Source organism: Rana temporaria, chromosome 2, assembly GCF_905171775.1.
Source record: "Rana temporaria chromosome 2, aRanTem1.1, whole genome shotgun sequence".
NCBI classification, from domain to species: Eukaryota; Metazoa; Chordata; class Amphibia; order Anura; family Ranidae; genus Rana; species Rana temporaria.
This window is the reverse complement of record NC_053490.1, coordinates 135,094,958-135,112,162: the sequence shown is the minus strand read 5'-3', so window position 1 is coordinate 135,112,162 and position 17,205 is coordinate 135,094,958. Positions and strand designations below refer to the sequence as shown.

Here is a 17,205-nt window from a genome sequence, read left to right as displayed (position 1 = left end):
ATTGAAATGTTATCTAGTAGTTTACATCTACTTTAATATTTAATTAAAGCCTTGTTTGCACAGGCGTACTTAAGAGTACACCCATGTGAGGGCCATGCTTTGCCTGTTCGGGATGCACAGGTGTTTCGTGCATCTGCATGCAGGTAGTGCCATTCATGTCAATTTGGCTGCATGAAAACAGAGTGTGGGTGAGGGTGCATGTGCCCGATTGCAATCAGTTTAGGGACATGCACCCACACACACCTACACCCACATGGATGTCGTATTGGGAGAAGCAATTGTTTGTGCAGCTGCTACATCCCAATTGACATGAATGGGACTGCCTGCACACGGTTGAACAGAGAGAGGGGCACATACGGATAAAAATGTATCCAGTTCCTACAGAACATGGGGAATTTCAATATGTGTATACCCAGTATTGGAAAGATCTGTATACTTAACTATTTTGAGGCTGCTCCGGTCCGGTAACATGGTCCAGCTTACCTGTGTCAGCTAGAGGTGACTGCAGGGGAGAGGAGGGCGCACCAACAATGCATGGGCCCTAGTAAGCCCATGGGTGCCACAACTGCTCCCAGGCATTGCCAGCCGTCGTCGAGTACTCTTTCTTCTGCAGCTGGCGATGGCTGCAATGGGAGATCACATGACTGGACGGAGCAGCTTTAAAATAGATAAGTATACAGATCCTTCTTACCTGACAGGTTGGTCAGAAAATAAGTTTGGAGGGGTAAGGAGACATTTGTAAGAGTAGTTAGGTATATCACAGAATTCTACTTAAAGTGTGAATGAAGCCTAAAAATAATTTTTTATGTCCTCAAAAAAAGGAAAACCCTGGCTTTTGTGACACACTTTAGAATTCAATCCTTTTTATCCAAATGAGATACAACTTCCAGAGAAATTATCAATAACATTATAATAGTTACCTTTCCAGTTGTAGGTCCCGGGGGCCCCAAACATGATGTAATGATTATCTGAGGTGAATCCAGCTGACAGTCCTTGTTGGCAGAACCCAAACATCTCGTGTCCTTGAGGTCGACCTTCGCAGAATTTCCAGTCTCCTCCATCAAGGTCGTCACTGGTAGTGAGATCTTGACTCAGAACAAAGCAACGACCAATGACATCTCTTGTTTCTGACGGTTGTTTTACCCTTTGCCGAGACTCATAAAGGTGAGCACATGTCTAAAATGAAATAAAATGGATTCTATGAGTCCTGCTCGTTCTTTGAATAGACATGACATAAAACCATAGATAATATGTGTAATAAATGTGAAAATGTGATTAAAAAAAAATATATATATACTGTATATATGAAAAATACAATAGATTAGTGGTTAGTAGAGGATAATTGCAGAACTGGGGTGTGCATTGAGTATGTTCTTTGAGTTTTAGTTTGCATTTGATTTAATTTTCCGTGTAGTGGTGCTTTCATTGACAGTCAAAAGCTCTTATAAGCAACAGATCAGAATTACACATACAGCCCTAGCTTTTTTTTTTTACATAAATTAGCTTCTAGCAAAATAGGTCCTAAACTGCATGCAACAGATTTAGGGATAATTAACTGACATCTTCAATTAAGGCTGCATTCACACCTTGGCGTATTTACGCCCGACGCTCGTGCCGCTGGAGGGGTGATTCAACATTGATGTCTATGGAGATGGTTCACATCTCCACACCGAACGCCGAAACGCTGTACGCCTGAAGCCCAAAACAAGTCCCGGACCCTTTTTTTCAGGCGGCTTTCGGCGTTCGGCATAGACAACAATGTACAATGTTTTGTAAAAAAAAAAAAGGTTAAAACGACTCGTTTTGTCGCGGAAAATCGCAGTACAATACGCCGCAATTTGTCGCGGCAAAATACGCCGCGTTATAGTGTGAATGCAGCCTAAGAGAGACTGAAAGAATGGTCCACTGCTCTTTAAAAATTTATAATACGAATAAATACTACAAAATAACTATAGCTTTTAATACAAATTTTTAAGATTATTGATATAAAAAAAAAAAACATAAGAAACCTACAACATGCAATTATATTTTAGTTTCATGGACAACACTGATAAAATATACAGGCCCAGATTCTCAAAGGGCTTACGACGGCGCAGCGACATGTACGCCGTCGTAAGTCCTAATCTGGGCAGTCGTATCTATGCGACTGATTCTTAGAATCAGTTACGCATAGATATCCATTAGATCCGACAGACGTAAGTCTCTTGCGCCGTCGGATCTGAACTGCAATTTTTTTTTTGCCCGCTAGGTGGCGCTTCCATCGATTTCCCCGTCGAGTATGCAAATTAGCTAGATACGCGAATTCCCGAACGTACACGCGGCCGACGCAGTAAAGTTACGACAATTACGTTAAGCTTTTCCCGGCGTAAAGTTGCCCCTGCTATATGAGGCGCAACCAATGTTAAGTATGACCGTCGTTCCCGCGTCGAAATTTAAAAATTTACGTAGTTTGCGTAAGTCGTCCGTGAATGGTGCTGGACGTAATTTACATCCACGTCAAGTACAATGACGTCCTTGTGACGTCATTTAGAGCAATGCACGCCGGGATATTTTAGGGACGGCGCATGCGCAGTTCGTTCGGCGCGGGGACGCGCTTCATTTAAATGAAACACGCCCCCTACCCGCCGAATTTGAATTCCGCCGGGTGATTTACGCTACGCCGCCGCAACTTTACACGCAAGTGCTTTGTGAATAAAGCACTTGACTGAAAAACTTGCGGCGGCGTAACGTAAATCAGATACGTTACGCCCGCCCATTTTTACGCCAATCTACGAGAATCTGGGCCATAGTACTTGTTTGAATAAAATGATATCTTTCCATATAATATAACTCTTGCTAAAAACAGCATTTTGCAAAGATTGCTGTAACTGTAAACACTTATATCACTAGGGGGTGAAAGATCATTAAGAGGATTGTCCTTTGCGATTTTGTAACCGCACGTGCTGTACAGTGTTGAAAGAATACTAAAAAAATGCAGAGCTATTTGAAAACCAAAATAAAAGTGTTGACTGTCCTTCATTACTGTTCCTTAATTAAATTGGAACCCAAAGCTACCAAAGCAAACAAAATGTACACACCCGAAGCACTGCATGAGTCAGTGTACCCCTGTATAGAATTTCACAACTCACTTTTATTTTGAGGAACTTAACATTTTAGCTATTTAGCTATCGTGCTTACATATATTATTTTTCTACCCTAAAATTAAACAAGCAAGACAAACGGAAAAAAAATGAACACAACAAATGTTAGCTTTATGGGTGTGATAACCTCATAATATGTTTTAGATTGTTTGTCATATAATCTTTTAAAGTATATTTAAACACCAACAATAAACGTCTTCTATTTGCTCCCATGTCATTTAACCCTTACCTTCAAAATCAACCCATTTAATTTCAAATACAAATAAAAGGCAAAACATTTGTGTGTGTGTATACAGGCCACCTTTTTGGGTACACCTGTTCAATTGCTTGGTAACACAAATTGCTAATCAGCCAATCATGTGGCAGCAACTCAATGCATTTAGGCATCTAGACGTGGTGTAGACAACTTGCTGAAGTTCAAAGCGAGCATCAGAATGGGAAAGAAAAGGGATTTAACTGGCTTTGAATGTAACATGGTTATTAGTACCAGACGGGCTGGTCTGAGTATTTCAAAAACTGCTGGGATTGTCAGGCACAACCATCTCTATTGTTTACAGAGTATGGTCCAAAAAAGAGAAATAATCCATTAAGCGTCAGTTGTGTGGACGAAAATACCTTATCAATGTCAGAGGTTAGAGGAGAATGGGCAGACTGGTTTGAGATGATAGAAAGGCAACAGTAACTCAAATAACGCTTGTTACAATCAAGGTATGCAGAATACCATCACTGAACACACAACACATAGAACCTTGAAGCAGATGGGCTACAGCATCAAAAGACCACACCGGGTGCCACTTCTGTCAGCTAAGAACGGGAAACTGAGGCTACAATTTACACATTCCTAGATAAGTTCTCAAGGATTTGGGTGCTGCAGCAACAAACCAGCAGGAAACTGGTTCAGAAAGTCACAATGAAGATATTTGCCAGCACACCATGGAACGACAAGGTAGCGTCCAAATGAATTTTTATTGCATGATCACATCACAGAGCAGAGCAATGTTTCCGAGTCACGTAGGACTCTTTCGTCAGGCATGTAAACTGATTCCAACTGCAACATTCAGATGGTAGGGTCAGAATTTGGCGTAAACATCACAAAAGCATGGATCCATCCTGCCTTGTATAAACGGTTGAGGCTGGTGGTGTAATGATGTGGAGGATATTTTCTTGGCACACTTTGGGCCCCTTAGTACCAAATGAGCATCGTTGCTACGGCCTACCTGAGTATTGTCGCTGACCATGTCTGTCCCTTTATGACTACAGTGTACCCAGGGGTCAAGTCCTGGGGAAAAAAGTGTGGGAACTCCCACCCAAGATCCACTCCCCCACCAAAAAAAAAAAAAAAATTATACCCTGATATGCATAATTACTAAAACGCATGTTTTTTTTTTAAAGCAAGTTTTCTCTAAATCCCGCGATAACTCGCGGCAGATCTCCTCAAAGTCTCCTGGGAACAATGACAAAAGCTCCCAGGAGACATTGCGGCATTGAGGAAGTGACGGAATACCCGCACACTACCCGATGAATCCATATACAGGAAGCGGCCAGTAACATAAAGGATTACTAAGGTTCGCCTGCCCCTGACAGTGACTCGAGCTGGGCATCGCCACTTAGTGAAGGATTGGCTCTGGCGACTCGGCTGCTCTAGTCCGGCAAAGGGAACTGCGTTCCTGCTGTGAAAAAAGTGCAGGAACTCCGTTCCCACGCGTTCCTGCAGGACTTGAGCCCTGAGTGTACCCATCTTCTGATGGCTACTTCCAGCAGGATACTGCACTATGTCACAAAGCTCAAAACATCTCAAACTGGTTTCTTGAACATGACAATGAGGTCACCAGATCTCAATCCAATAAAGCACCTTTGGGATGTGGTGGGAGATTCGCATCATGGATGTGCAGCCGACAAATCTGTAGCAACTGCGTGATGCTTTCATTTCAATGTGAACCAAAATCTGCCCATTAGACATAAAGGTTAGAGTTTGGCTAAAGTGTCGGGCAACAAGCCCCTCATCAGACAAAGAAAGACAGGTATCTGTATGTCTTCCTCTATATGGTATTTGCTATCTATGGGAGAAAAAAATAATATATAGTGTTCTCCATAAATAAAATAAAAAAAAATTAAAACTAAAACCAACCACTCACATAAATAGTGCACCTAGTTTGTGCACTAGTTCTGAAAAGCATGCAGCAATGTGAGTCCAATATATGTTCAGTGAGTGCCGCCATTGTTTAGCTCCTGGTTCCCACTCACATCCGCTCACTATGCTGACAGTATAGACTCTTCGTGTGTCTCCTAGCTCTGTTCTACATGTTGCGCCATAGATGACTTCATCAGGGACAACCTCTGTCATTATTTTTGTCTGTGTCCCAAAGAAAAATAAACCCTCTCTTAGACCATTGTCATCATTCCCCTCCTGTTTTAGTGAAAACTCAAAATGCATTTCCCCTCACTTTCAGATCTGGAGACAATAGTCACTGGGACAAATAGGTAAATTGGGTGAATCTTCCCAGCAGGGACATAGATAGTAAAGAAATCTTGTGATATTCCCACTCAATCCAAAACTACAAAAAGCTGGATTCCCCATATGAAAGATGCTGAATCCCAAAGCGTTTTAACCTTGGAGTCATTTATTAACCACCGATCCTTGTAATGGAAGGTTGAGATCTGCCTTGCACCAGCCAAAAGCAGTTTCCTTGTTAGCTAGCCAGTGATATCTAAAGGAAGACCAGTAGGCACAAGAAAAATATTTTCCATGGTTATTTATAACCTTTTCTAACTTATATCCATATCTGGTGAATTTTCCATTTAGGATAAATGATCAGAGATACAGCCATACAGGTACATACTTGCAATCTAACACATGAATAGAGGTTATCATACACAAAAACACCAGATCAGCAGCCAATCAGGAGGGTTTGTCCTTGCTGTGCATGCTGGGGAGGGGTATTTATGAGGCAGACGCCATTGGTTCTGGGTCTTCTTCGTCCAGTGTGGCACCCACCTTTAGGGTGGCCACATCACGGCTCCCCGGCATTATGGCCTACCTGGCCGGGGCGTGCGTGCAACGTGGTGTTCCTGGTTCCGGGACCATGCTGGCCTGGAGCATCTGAACAGCGACGGGGACCCAGTGAGAGACTGGGTTCCCACTTCTAAAGATCCCAAGCTGTACTGCTCTTCGGTGGAGAGTCAGTCTGAGGAAGGTCATTGATAGGCTGGCGGTCCAAAACGGCCTGGACAAACCACCGGGGATCGAGGTAGCCGCACACTGAGGGATTGATCACCTTTCAGTTGGCACCTGGGCGACAAGTTGAAGGAGATCCAGGCGTAACTTATCCAAGGAGGGATATCTACAAGAATTCAATCCAGAGAGGGCCTGTGGCAGAGGTGTCTTTTTGAGGCTCACTGAGGGAGGTCTGTGGCAGAGACTTCATCCTACAATTGTTCGAGTGATACTCTGGCTGCCAGGTCAGTGAGAGAGGCCTGTCCGGGTACACTAAACCCACTACGGCGGGGGTGGCGCAGAGAAGTGTTACGTTTGGGAGCAGGACTGTTTTCTATCATCATGCCTGAATCTGCTATTCTCCTTTCTTCTTCAACTTTACTTTCCTCACCACAAGTTTACTGTTTTTACCCAGCTGGGTAATAAAGAGCACATCAAAGAGCACCTGTCGTGGACATTCCTTTACTTCTACTATATGCAATACGCATCACTCACCCCTAGGGGTTAGTGTTACACTTAGATATCACATTCATCTTTAGTATTTAATTGAGGTTTAGAACGTTGCGCTGATCACTATTCACCTATATTCAACTTGGTGACTGTGCTGCCCACATGCTCCATTCCATGCATGCTACAAAATTCTATACAGCTGAAGCTATCTACACATAGATCTGTCATCCATCTTGGGGAGGAGACCACATTTTCATATATTGGGGGGCATGGGGAACAAGTGAAGCCATCCTAGAATGGACAGTCTGAGAATAGCAGAAAAAAGCATGCATTTGAAAAATAAAACAAGGGAAGTGAGAGATAGACGGTACATTTTACTTATAATATTATATTACATTTACTTTATTTCTGAAAAAATGTTTGTGTCACTATAAGAAATGTGTACCCCAGCTCTGTTAAAGCACAATTCTAGGAAACTTGCTCCTTTGAGTGGGGCTGTGCCTGCATTTGTTAACTGCTTGTTTAGGTTTATGGGGCATAGGAAAAAAGATTTATATACCCGATCATCCATCCTTTGTGCTGCTAGACCGGTCCCCGTGGCGTCTCCTCCCCCATGCTTCAGCAGTCCAAGGTCCTGATGTCACCCAGATCAATGCAGGTAGCTCTGCATTGAATGTGATGATGACCAGAGACAGTCTACCACCGGAGCATATGGGGTACCATCTGTCTAGGGAGTGGAGAATTGAGAAAGTAAATGCCTTTCTTCACCCCTAGACTAATTTAACCCTTGAAAAAATTCATATTTCCCATAGTTGGGCTTTAATGGTAGAAGATTATTAGCTAGATTCAGGTAGAGTTAGGTCGGCGTATCAGTAGATACGCCGACCTAACTCAGAATCTGCGCCGACCTATGTTTAAGTGTATTCTCAAACAGAGATACGCTTAAACATATCTAAGATACGGCGGCTTGTGCCGTCCTATCTTAGGTTGCAATATTTCTGCTGGTCGCTAGGTGGCGCTTCCATTGCGGTCGGCGTAGAATATGCAAATCAGTAGATACGCCTATTCACGAACGTACGCCCGGCCGCCGCGGTATATTTAGGCCGTTTACGTAAGAGATAGGCCACCTAAAGTTATTCCATCAAATAGATGGAATAGTAATGTTAAGTATGGCCACCGTTCCCGCGCTGAAATTCGAAAATTTTACGTCGTTTGCGTAAGTCGTCCGTGAATAGGGATTTACGTTGTTTACGTCCACGTCGAAATCAATAGGCCCGTGCGGCGGACGTAGCCGTAATGCACACTGGGAAATGTAGGCGCACGGCGCATGCGCAGTTAAAAAAACGTCCAAAACGTCAGGTCAAGCCCCATTAACATAAAACACGCCCCCTTAGCTAAATTTGAATTAGGCGCCATTACGCCCGCCCGCTTTAGGCTACGCCGCCGTAACTTAGCAGGCAAGTACATTGTGAATCATGTACTTGCCTAGCTAACTTACGGCGGCGTAGCTTAAATGCCTTAAGCTACGCCGCCTTAAAGTTGCGGCCATCTACGTGAATCTGGCTATATGTGTCCTTTATACGACCCAAACTAAAGTTATTATCAGGCACAATTTATCGAAACCTGCAATTAAATTCTGTAAATTACCACCGTTGTCTACAAACATGATATTGTATAATGATAATTTGCAGTTGTCTATGGACACAATTAGAATGACAAAGATTCCCAGTTGGATGGAATGCTCCACAGTAGACAAAACTGTTCCAAGCCAGACATAAGAAGCTGGTGGATTAGCCGGCTGGGACTTTGCTATATTCAGCTTTCCAATAAACGCTGCAAGATTTAATCTGCTTTATGACTTTCTAGTAACCATGATGATTTATTTTTCCAAACCATATCGGGAAGCTGTCACAACAGACACACAAAAGCATAACAATCTATTAAATCAAGCGTAATTACAAAATATTGGGCAGGAGCCCCGGTAACGAGATTATGAGCCGTTAACTCAGGAGGTTGTTCATCCAGGTCATATAAACTTAGTTAAAAGGGGGCTGAAAACTGACAGTACTTGTAAACTATGCATTACACTAGGTCCATCTAAAAATAATCTTGCTCGGCCCTGAATATGACTTCAGATGGAGAAAAACTCTTTGTCTGACGAGAATGGAAATATGTGCTCTAAATCTCAGACTAGTTTGGCTTCTCTTCTATAAATAATATACAGTAATACCATAATAAAATGCCAAATGTGTATACAGTCCTAAATGCTCGCTACTTTCCTCTTATTTCAGGCGTGCGGCAGGGACAAATGTTTACATTTATTAATTTTTACTTTAGTTCTGGAATTCTTAGTAATAACATGTCGCTGGCTTCACTAAAGAATAAGAATTAATGAGACTGACTTTAGTGTTTGATTTGTACATAGTCTCATGTGATGGATGGAGATCCTTAAGGGAATTGCTCATATATGATGGTCCCTGGTAGCTATTTTCCAGTGTCAGTCCACCCAAAACCCTGGTAGGTTTTAATTTTTATTTGCCCGTTGGGGAAATTTACCCTCTTTTCCAGTTCTGATTACCGTATTTATCTGCGTATATCGCGCACTATTTTCCCCTTAAAATAAGGGGAAAATCGTGGGTGCGCGATATACGCCGATAGCCGCTTCCCGCGCTCAGTTTGAAATCCTGCGCCGACATATACCGAGTGCAGTACACTCGGGTACATTCGGCTAGTCTCGGCTTCGCTTGTACTCACGCATAAACGTCACAGAGCGTGAGCGCGAGCGAAGCCGAGCCTTGCCGAATGTACCCGAGTGTACTGCACTCGGTATATGTCGGCGGAGGCATTCAAACTGAGTGCGGGAAGCGGGGACTCGACTTGAGGCGCGTGCTGGAGAAGCCGGGAGGACACCATCGAGGCCGCAGACGGACGCCGGACCGGACGATGGACGCTGGGAAGACACCAAAACTGTAAGTAATAAAATCATATGACTTTTTTTTTACAGGAATTTCGGGGGCAACTTTAGGGGTGCGCGGTATACGCGGGAGCGCGTTATACCGCGATAAATACGGTATTTATTTCCCCCAAGGTCAGGTAAGTATGGGTAAATGAATGCAGACAGCAGTAAGAACATGTTATTGAAGTGGAGCTGTAGTTCCAGCATACTTGCACCTTATGGTAGAGCCATCTGCCTGTTTGCCCTCCTCCTGCACTGACAGATAAGAGCTGTCCCTGATCACTCCGTTCCATACCCATCTTCTTCCATTCTTACTTTCTGTCTCAAATACTAGTGCCACCTCGGCCAAGAAGAAAGGTAGGGCTCAATCACACGGGAAGTGCAATAAAAGTGGGTGGATGAGCCGTGGTTTTACCGCTTCCTGATCGCCCGCCTGACCACAGAAATGCAGTCACTTAAGGCTGTGCGCAAGCTGCGGCTGAGATGCTTTGCTTTTTATCTTCAGCAAAAATTAAATGGTATGTCCCATTCAGCAGGTGTTACTACCACCGGTAACAAGTGAATGGGGCCGTGCCGCAACAGCCCTGCAACCACGTGCAATGTGTTGAGGTGGGTTGGCATTTTGAGGGTTGTAGCAAGCGGTAAGGAGGCAATCTTTTGCCTTCACCACAGACTGCTTTTCAGAAGGGCAGAAGTATAGCTGCATGTATGTGTGAACCATCCCATAATATCTCCCTGGAACAGACAGAAATAGCAATTAAATCCTTAAACAATTGATAGACATCTGATTTCATGTAAATGAATAAAAAATAATAAATCCAAATAAATAGTGACTTGTAATGACTTTGGAAGATGAAACTCTTATGCCTTGTACACACGATCAGGCTTTTGGCCGGCCAAATCACATCGGAAATATGACGGAATTCCATTGGAGTAAAATAGAACAATTCATCGGAATATCCAAAGAAAAAACTCAGATGGGGCTACACATGATCGGAATATCCGATGGAAAAAGTCAGTCAGACTTTTTCCATCCGAAATTTCGATCGTGTGTACAAGGCATTAGAGCTCATCGATGGATTCCCAAAGACCAACAAGAAGCTGGTGGCTTAAATGCGTGTACCCAAAACTGAATTTGCTGGGTTCTCTTGTGGAGTGGACCTTTAAATAACATTGTCCATGTTGTTTATCCCATGATAATACATACAGTCTAGTGCTGGTCTTTTCTGCCATACTTTGAAATCAAGAAGGATTTTTTTTTTTAGAAACTATGGTCAATGTTATTTATACTTTCCAGTCCTTAGATGTAGAGGCTGCATTCCTTTTCATTTTCAACAAGTACAGAAAATATCCATTGATTTTTCCAGAAATACGGTTCTTACAACTTCTTGTAAACTGAACTGAAATCACAATGTTATCTTTCAAGTTGTCTTCTGTTAACTAGAAATTCCCCAACCCCTCTAAAATGGAGATAAAATTATGGAGATCTGTTTGTAGTCCAAATCAGGAGAGCAGACATAGCTGCCTCCATAGACACATAGTGAGTGAGAGTAGCCAGCTTAGGCTAGGAAATGTGTTATTTGCAGGACTATCACATGGAAATAAAAATAGAAAACAAATGCAGCCACTACATCTGAGGCTGGGTTCACACCATTGCGATTTTGATGTGGGTTCCCTGCATCCAATTCGCAATAGCAGGAGATTTTGACCAGCTCTCTAGGGAGTCGGTTCACACGATATTGAACAGGGATCCGACTTGGATCCCTGCCAATACCACTGTGTCTAGTATGAATCTTGAGTGGGAACTCCACGCCAAATTTTAAATAAAAAACCGGCATGGGTCCCCCCTCCAGGAGCATACCAGACCCTTGGGTCTGCTATGGATTTTAAGGGGAATCCTCGTACGCTGAAAAACGGCGTGGGGGTCCCCCAAAATCCATACCAGACCTGTATCCGAGCATGCAGCCCGGCCGGTCAGGAAAGGGGGTGGGGACAAGCGAGCGCTCCCCCCTTCCTAAATGGTGCCAGGCCGCATGCCCTCAACATGGGGAGGTAGGTGCTTTGGGACAGAGGGGCGCCCTGTGGCCCCCCTACCCCAAAGCACCCTGGCCCCATGTTTATGTGGACAGGGCCTCTTCCCGACAACCCTGGCCGTTGGTTGTCGGGGTCTGCTGGCGGGGGGCTTATGGGAATCCGGGAGCCCACGTTAATAAGGGGGCACCCAGATCCCGGCCCCCCACCCTAGGTGAATGAGTATGGAGTACATCCCATTCACCTGGCGGAAAACAAATGTAAAAAAAGCACACTACACTGGGTTTTTAAAGTAATTTATTAGTCAGCTTCGGGGGGCGTTCTGCCGGGGTCCCCACTTTCTTCTTTTAAGCTTTTTTACGAGCAATGGCCCCTCGGGATTCTTCGGCGTCTTCTGCGAGGGGGGGGGGGGTCCCGGGCCGGTCTTCACCCCCGTCTGGTTCTCTTCCGCCGGGGGGGGGGGGCGTTTTCTTCTTTAGCTCTTTTGGAGTTACCCCTTAAGATTCATACCAAACGCAGCTGACACAGTGCACTGTGGTTACCTGCGGTTATGTGCTGATAGCTGCGGGACGTCGCAGCTGGACGCATTCAGTTCTATTTTTTCTATCCGCACAAAACCGCGGGTAACAAAACGTCAGGTAACCGTAGTGTGTGAAGGGTGTCATAGGAAAGCGTTGTGTGCTTCTAGCTTTCTAGCTGTGGTAAAATCCGCAGCTAAAAGCACCATTCTATCCGTCTGTGTGAAAGGGGCCTTAAAATAGAAGTTGTCTAAAGCACTTTACCTTAACTTTTGGAAATCCTTTGTACACTCCTCTATACCGTTGTATACCATTTATATCTCTCATGGTTGCCCTGCTAAATTGTATGGAATATTTGGGTAGATACTCCTATCACTAATGAAATACTGTTATTACTACAGTTTATTTGCGTAACCTTATCCCTGATGTGTTAGGATTCTGATGGGAAGGGTGACTAAACTTCTCTTCGCATTTCTTGCTACCTCATGCATAGTGGCTGTCATCCTTTAAAATCTGAGGTCTCTATGTGGCATGCATACATGCACATACCAGAGCCAATGTAGTAAAGGGCCAAATAAAGCAGAGTTTTTTTTTGGGGGGGGGAGCGTGGGGGGGGGGGGACAAGTAATTATTTCCAGCAGGTACCTGCTCCCACTTCCTCTAGAATTTCTTAGACCAGGGATCTCAAACTGGGGTCCCTCCAGCTGTTGCAAAACTACAAGTTTCGTGAGGCATTACAAGGCTGGCAGTTACAAGCATGACTCCCTCAAGTAGAGGCATGATGGGACTTGTATTTCCGCAACAGCTGGAGGGCCACCAGTTTAAGACCCCTGGCTTAGATGATCCCACCGGAGGTCCTGTCCCCCCCCTCCTTAATGTCCACAGCATCCTGGGACAGGTCCCAAGAGACTGCTTAACCATTCTCAGGACACAGTGCCAGGGGCACGAAGACTTGTGAAGAACCCCCTCAGGTAAGGACAGGAATGGATTATTGGACGGGTATTTCTTTATTAAAAGTCAACAGTTACAGAATTTGTACCTGCTGGCTTTTTTTTATTTTTTATAATTGCTTCTTTTCTTTATTTTTTTCCAAATTGCACCACATACACAAAAACAAATAACAATGACAAGCCTGCTGGCTTTTAATTTTTTTTTTTTTGCTATTTTAGAACTGCCAAAGCCTAGACTTTTTTTTTCTTCAAATTAGCATAAGGGGCAGTATTAACATTTATTATTAGTTTAACATTTAGTCATTAATTGTGCGTGCTGTCTCTTGTGCCGATAATAAAAAAAAAAACTTAGGCTTTATTGATTACACATCTGCATTAATTTATGTCTTTTACATCTGCCTGGAGTTCAGCTTTATTGGATAAATGAAGAAACAGAACTGTTCTAAATTGAACTGTTAAAAGGAGCCTAAATGTTTATGCTGATGTAATCAAATAATCAATATAGTCTTGTGTTTGTTATTTATCTGGTGGTTCCACAATGACAAATGACAATAGGAAAACACAACTGCAGAACCTAGCATACTCATCTCACTACAATACATATTTTGAAAATACTTATATATGAATAAATATGCTCCAAATGATAACCAAAGACACAGTAAATTAGTCAGCCTGACAAGTACGCTATGAGCCGCGGAGTTTTTATATTCTTTGACACCTTTTTTACCTGTCTGTTTGTAAGTACCATACAATAAATTGCATATTGGTTTTACCTACGGGCTTCACTATTACCGTTTCCCTCTGAATGCCATTTTATGACCATATATCTGCTGATGAACGCAATGTATGCTTTTGGACCTTTGTAACATTCGAGATGTCATTCCATCATTGATGCTGCCTGTGGATAACCGTTCTCACCTGTACACTCTGTTGGAAGTGCGACAGCCACTGACCTGCACGTTATTTGATTACATGCCCATAACGATATTTGTTCTGGTTAGCGGATTGTTTGCACGGTGGTGTGGTGTTTTTTCCGTGTCTGCACACTGGAACTTCGGTGGAGCTCCTATAACTTCAATTTCATTGATGAACATATATTTTATGGACTTTATTTATACACTGTTTATTTGAATATATACTTTGTGGACTTTTATCACATATAGGCCCGGATTCAGAAAGGACTTACGCCGACGTATCTTCTGATACGCCGCTTAAGTCCACGGATGCGCCGTCGTATCTATGGGCCTTATTCAGCAAACAAGATACGCCTGAATTTTGCCTTCATACGACCGACGTAAGTCTCCTACGCCGTCGTATCTTGGGCGCATATTTACGCTGGCCGCAAGGGGCGCTTCCATTGATTTATGCGTTGAATATGTAAATGACCTAGATATGCCGATTCACAAATGTACTTACGCCCGTCGCAGTAGTCTACGCCGTTTACGTAAGGCGTACATCCGGCGTAAAGTTATTCCACCTAAAGCAGGGGTAAGTCATGTTAGGGTATGGACCAGGGAACAGCTGTCGTGTTTTACGTCGTTTACGTAAGTCGTACGTGAATGGGGCTGGGCGTAGGTTATGTTCACGTCGTAAGGCATTGAGCCGGCGTATCTTAGGAAGTATATGCAACGTGATTGTGAGCATGCGCGCGCATGCGCTGTTCGTTCGGCCCTTCATTTACATGGGGTCACGCTTCATTATAATAGATCACGCCCACTACCTTCCTACTTTGAATTAGGCGGGCTTACGCCGGCCAATTTACGCTACACTGGCGCAAGTTTGGGAGCGAGTGCTTTGTGAATACAGTTCTTGCCTCACTGATTTACGTTGGCGTAGCGCATATGAGATGCGCTACGCCGGTCTAAAGATGCGCCGCTATACGAATTTTCCATCTTATTTTGAGCGCTGCACTATTGGATTTTATTAAGGCTTACCTGTAGGTACTGTGAATTTCTCCTGAACTTGCACACTTTAGGAAATATTCACTGTATCCGCATGTGACGACGTCATCGGACTAAAGAAACGGCTCACTCGTGCCATTGCTTCAGTAGCCGCGCCATGGCCGGCGGCTCCCATGCGTATTCATGTGAATGACGTATTTGCGGCTCCAGCCAATCACAGCGCCGAAAGTGGTTTAAGTGGTTGTAATCTGAGATTACAACCACTTAAAAAGCACTTGATGCGTCTAAACGCCACGTTTAGGTGTGTCAAGGTTTATTTTCTGCACAAATGTTCCTCTCAAAAATGTACTTATAATGTTTTTTTTTCTTTCAGCCTGTAAATTCTCCTCTACAGATATGCCTGTAAACATCAAATGTGCATGGACACAGAGGCTAACATAGGGGGTTATTTACGAAAGGCAAATCCACTTTGCACTACAAGTGCAAAGTGCACTTTAAATTGCACTAAAAGTGCACTTGGAAGTGCAGTCGCTGTAAATTTCAGAGGGGTAGATCTGAAATGAGGGAAAGCTCTGCTGATTTTATTATCCAATCATGTGCAAGCTAAAATGCTGTTTTTTATTTTCCTTGTATGTCCCCCTCGGATTTACAGCGAATGCACTTCCAAGTGTACTTTCAGTGCAATTTCAAGAGCACTTTGCACTTGTAGTTTGCACTTGTAGTGCAAAGTGGATTTGCCTTTCGTAAATAACCCCCTTAGTGTTGCTTCTACAGGCTGAAAGAAGATCGCCAAATACCCGTATAAGCAGTATTTTTTATTCCTAGTGTGCATGAGGCAAAAAAAACGAATAGAGCATTCTTCACTCTTTTCAGTACTTTTACACATTTTGGACACCAACATAAAAAAATAAAGAAGCACACCCTGGTATGTAAATGAATGCAGGTTTCCAGGTCACCAAGCAGACAGCCTGATATCACCATGCACCACCACATTAGGAGAATATAGAAATTCTAACAGCATCCAACAGTATCGTGCTGAGCTGACAATGAAAAGGTCATAACATCTCCACAGCAACCAGGGCCCCAACACTTTCCATCTCACCCCTCGCTCTATACACTGTACGCTTTATTTATATGTGGTTCCCAAGGAGACGGCGAGGATGTAAGTGATATGCATACATTTAATAAACTAAATCACGCTCCGCACATTTATTTCCCTTTACCACCGATGGATGCTATCCTAACAAAGCACGAGAACGTATTCCAGGTATTTGACAACATCATTCTAATACATTATTCATCATCTATAGTACGACCGATTTCAGATGCCTGACTTGGCGCTGTTAGGCACCTCCAGCTGGCAGAGAACAGTACCAGCAGCTATGATCCACTCCTTGTACAACGAGCCGATAAATCACATTCCTATTCCAGACTACCACGCACCAGACACATCTGAAATGTGGATCCTTTGCAGACCATTTCAGTTTGAGAAGTATGGTTAGTACTGATTAGACAGCAGTACCATCCACTCCCATAAAACTATGCTTGTAACTGGCAGCTGGAGTCTCCCTCCTGGAATGTACAACTGGCCTGGAATTTCAGCATTAACGGGGACTCTGACTCATACACTTATGGGCGCCTGCACTGACTCACTCGACTTACACAAATTACTTGTGTGCAGGTGGAGTAGCAGTTCGGAGACATTTATTGAAGACTATCCGATATAGTAAATGTGAGAAAAGCACACAGATGTGCCCGGGATTCGATAGATGAAAGGCGTGCATGCAAATAACCAAGGCTAATGTCATGAGGGAAGAGTATCATTTTTACTTACACGGTAATCCTTACTACAGGACATAGAAAACATGTGCATCAGTCTGATAAGAGAAGGTGTAATAAGATACAAGCTGTCTAAAACCATATTTACCTAGAATAAAGGGCATCTAAAACCAAAAGCAAAAATGTAATATTGCAGCTTGTCAGTTCCTACAGTAGATGTGATGGCTGCATTCGTTTTCCTTTTTTAGTTTCTTTCCTTTTTTTTA

General features: G+C 43.4%; 1 protein-coding gene across 3 annotated transcripts in view; it reads right to left on the bottom strand.

Annotated features, from left to right (window-relative positions):
- Positions 1–17,205, bottom strand: part of ITGA7 (integrin subunit alpha 7) — a 189,463-nt gene that overhangs the window by 71,373 nt on the left and 100,885 nt on the right. For all 3 annotated transcript variants that reach the window (XM_040341146.1, XM_040341143.1, XM_040341145.1), the window contains exon 4: positions 921–1,176. In XM_040341146.1, the coding sequence (XP_040197080.1) occupies positions 921–1,176 (256 nt within the window). The remainder of the gene's footprint in view (positions 1–920; positions 1,177–17,205) is intronic.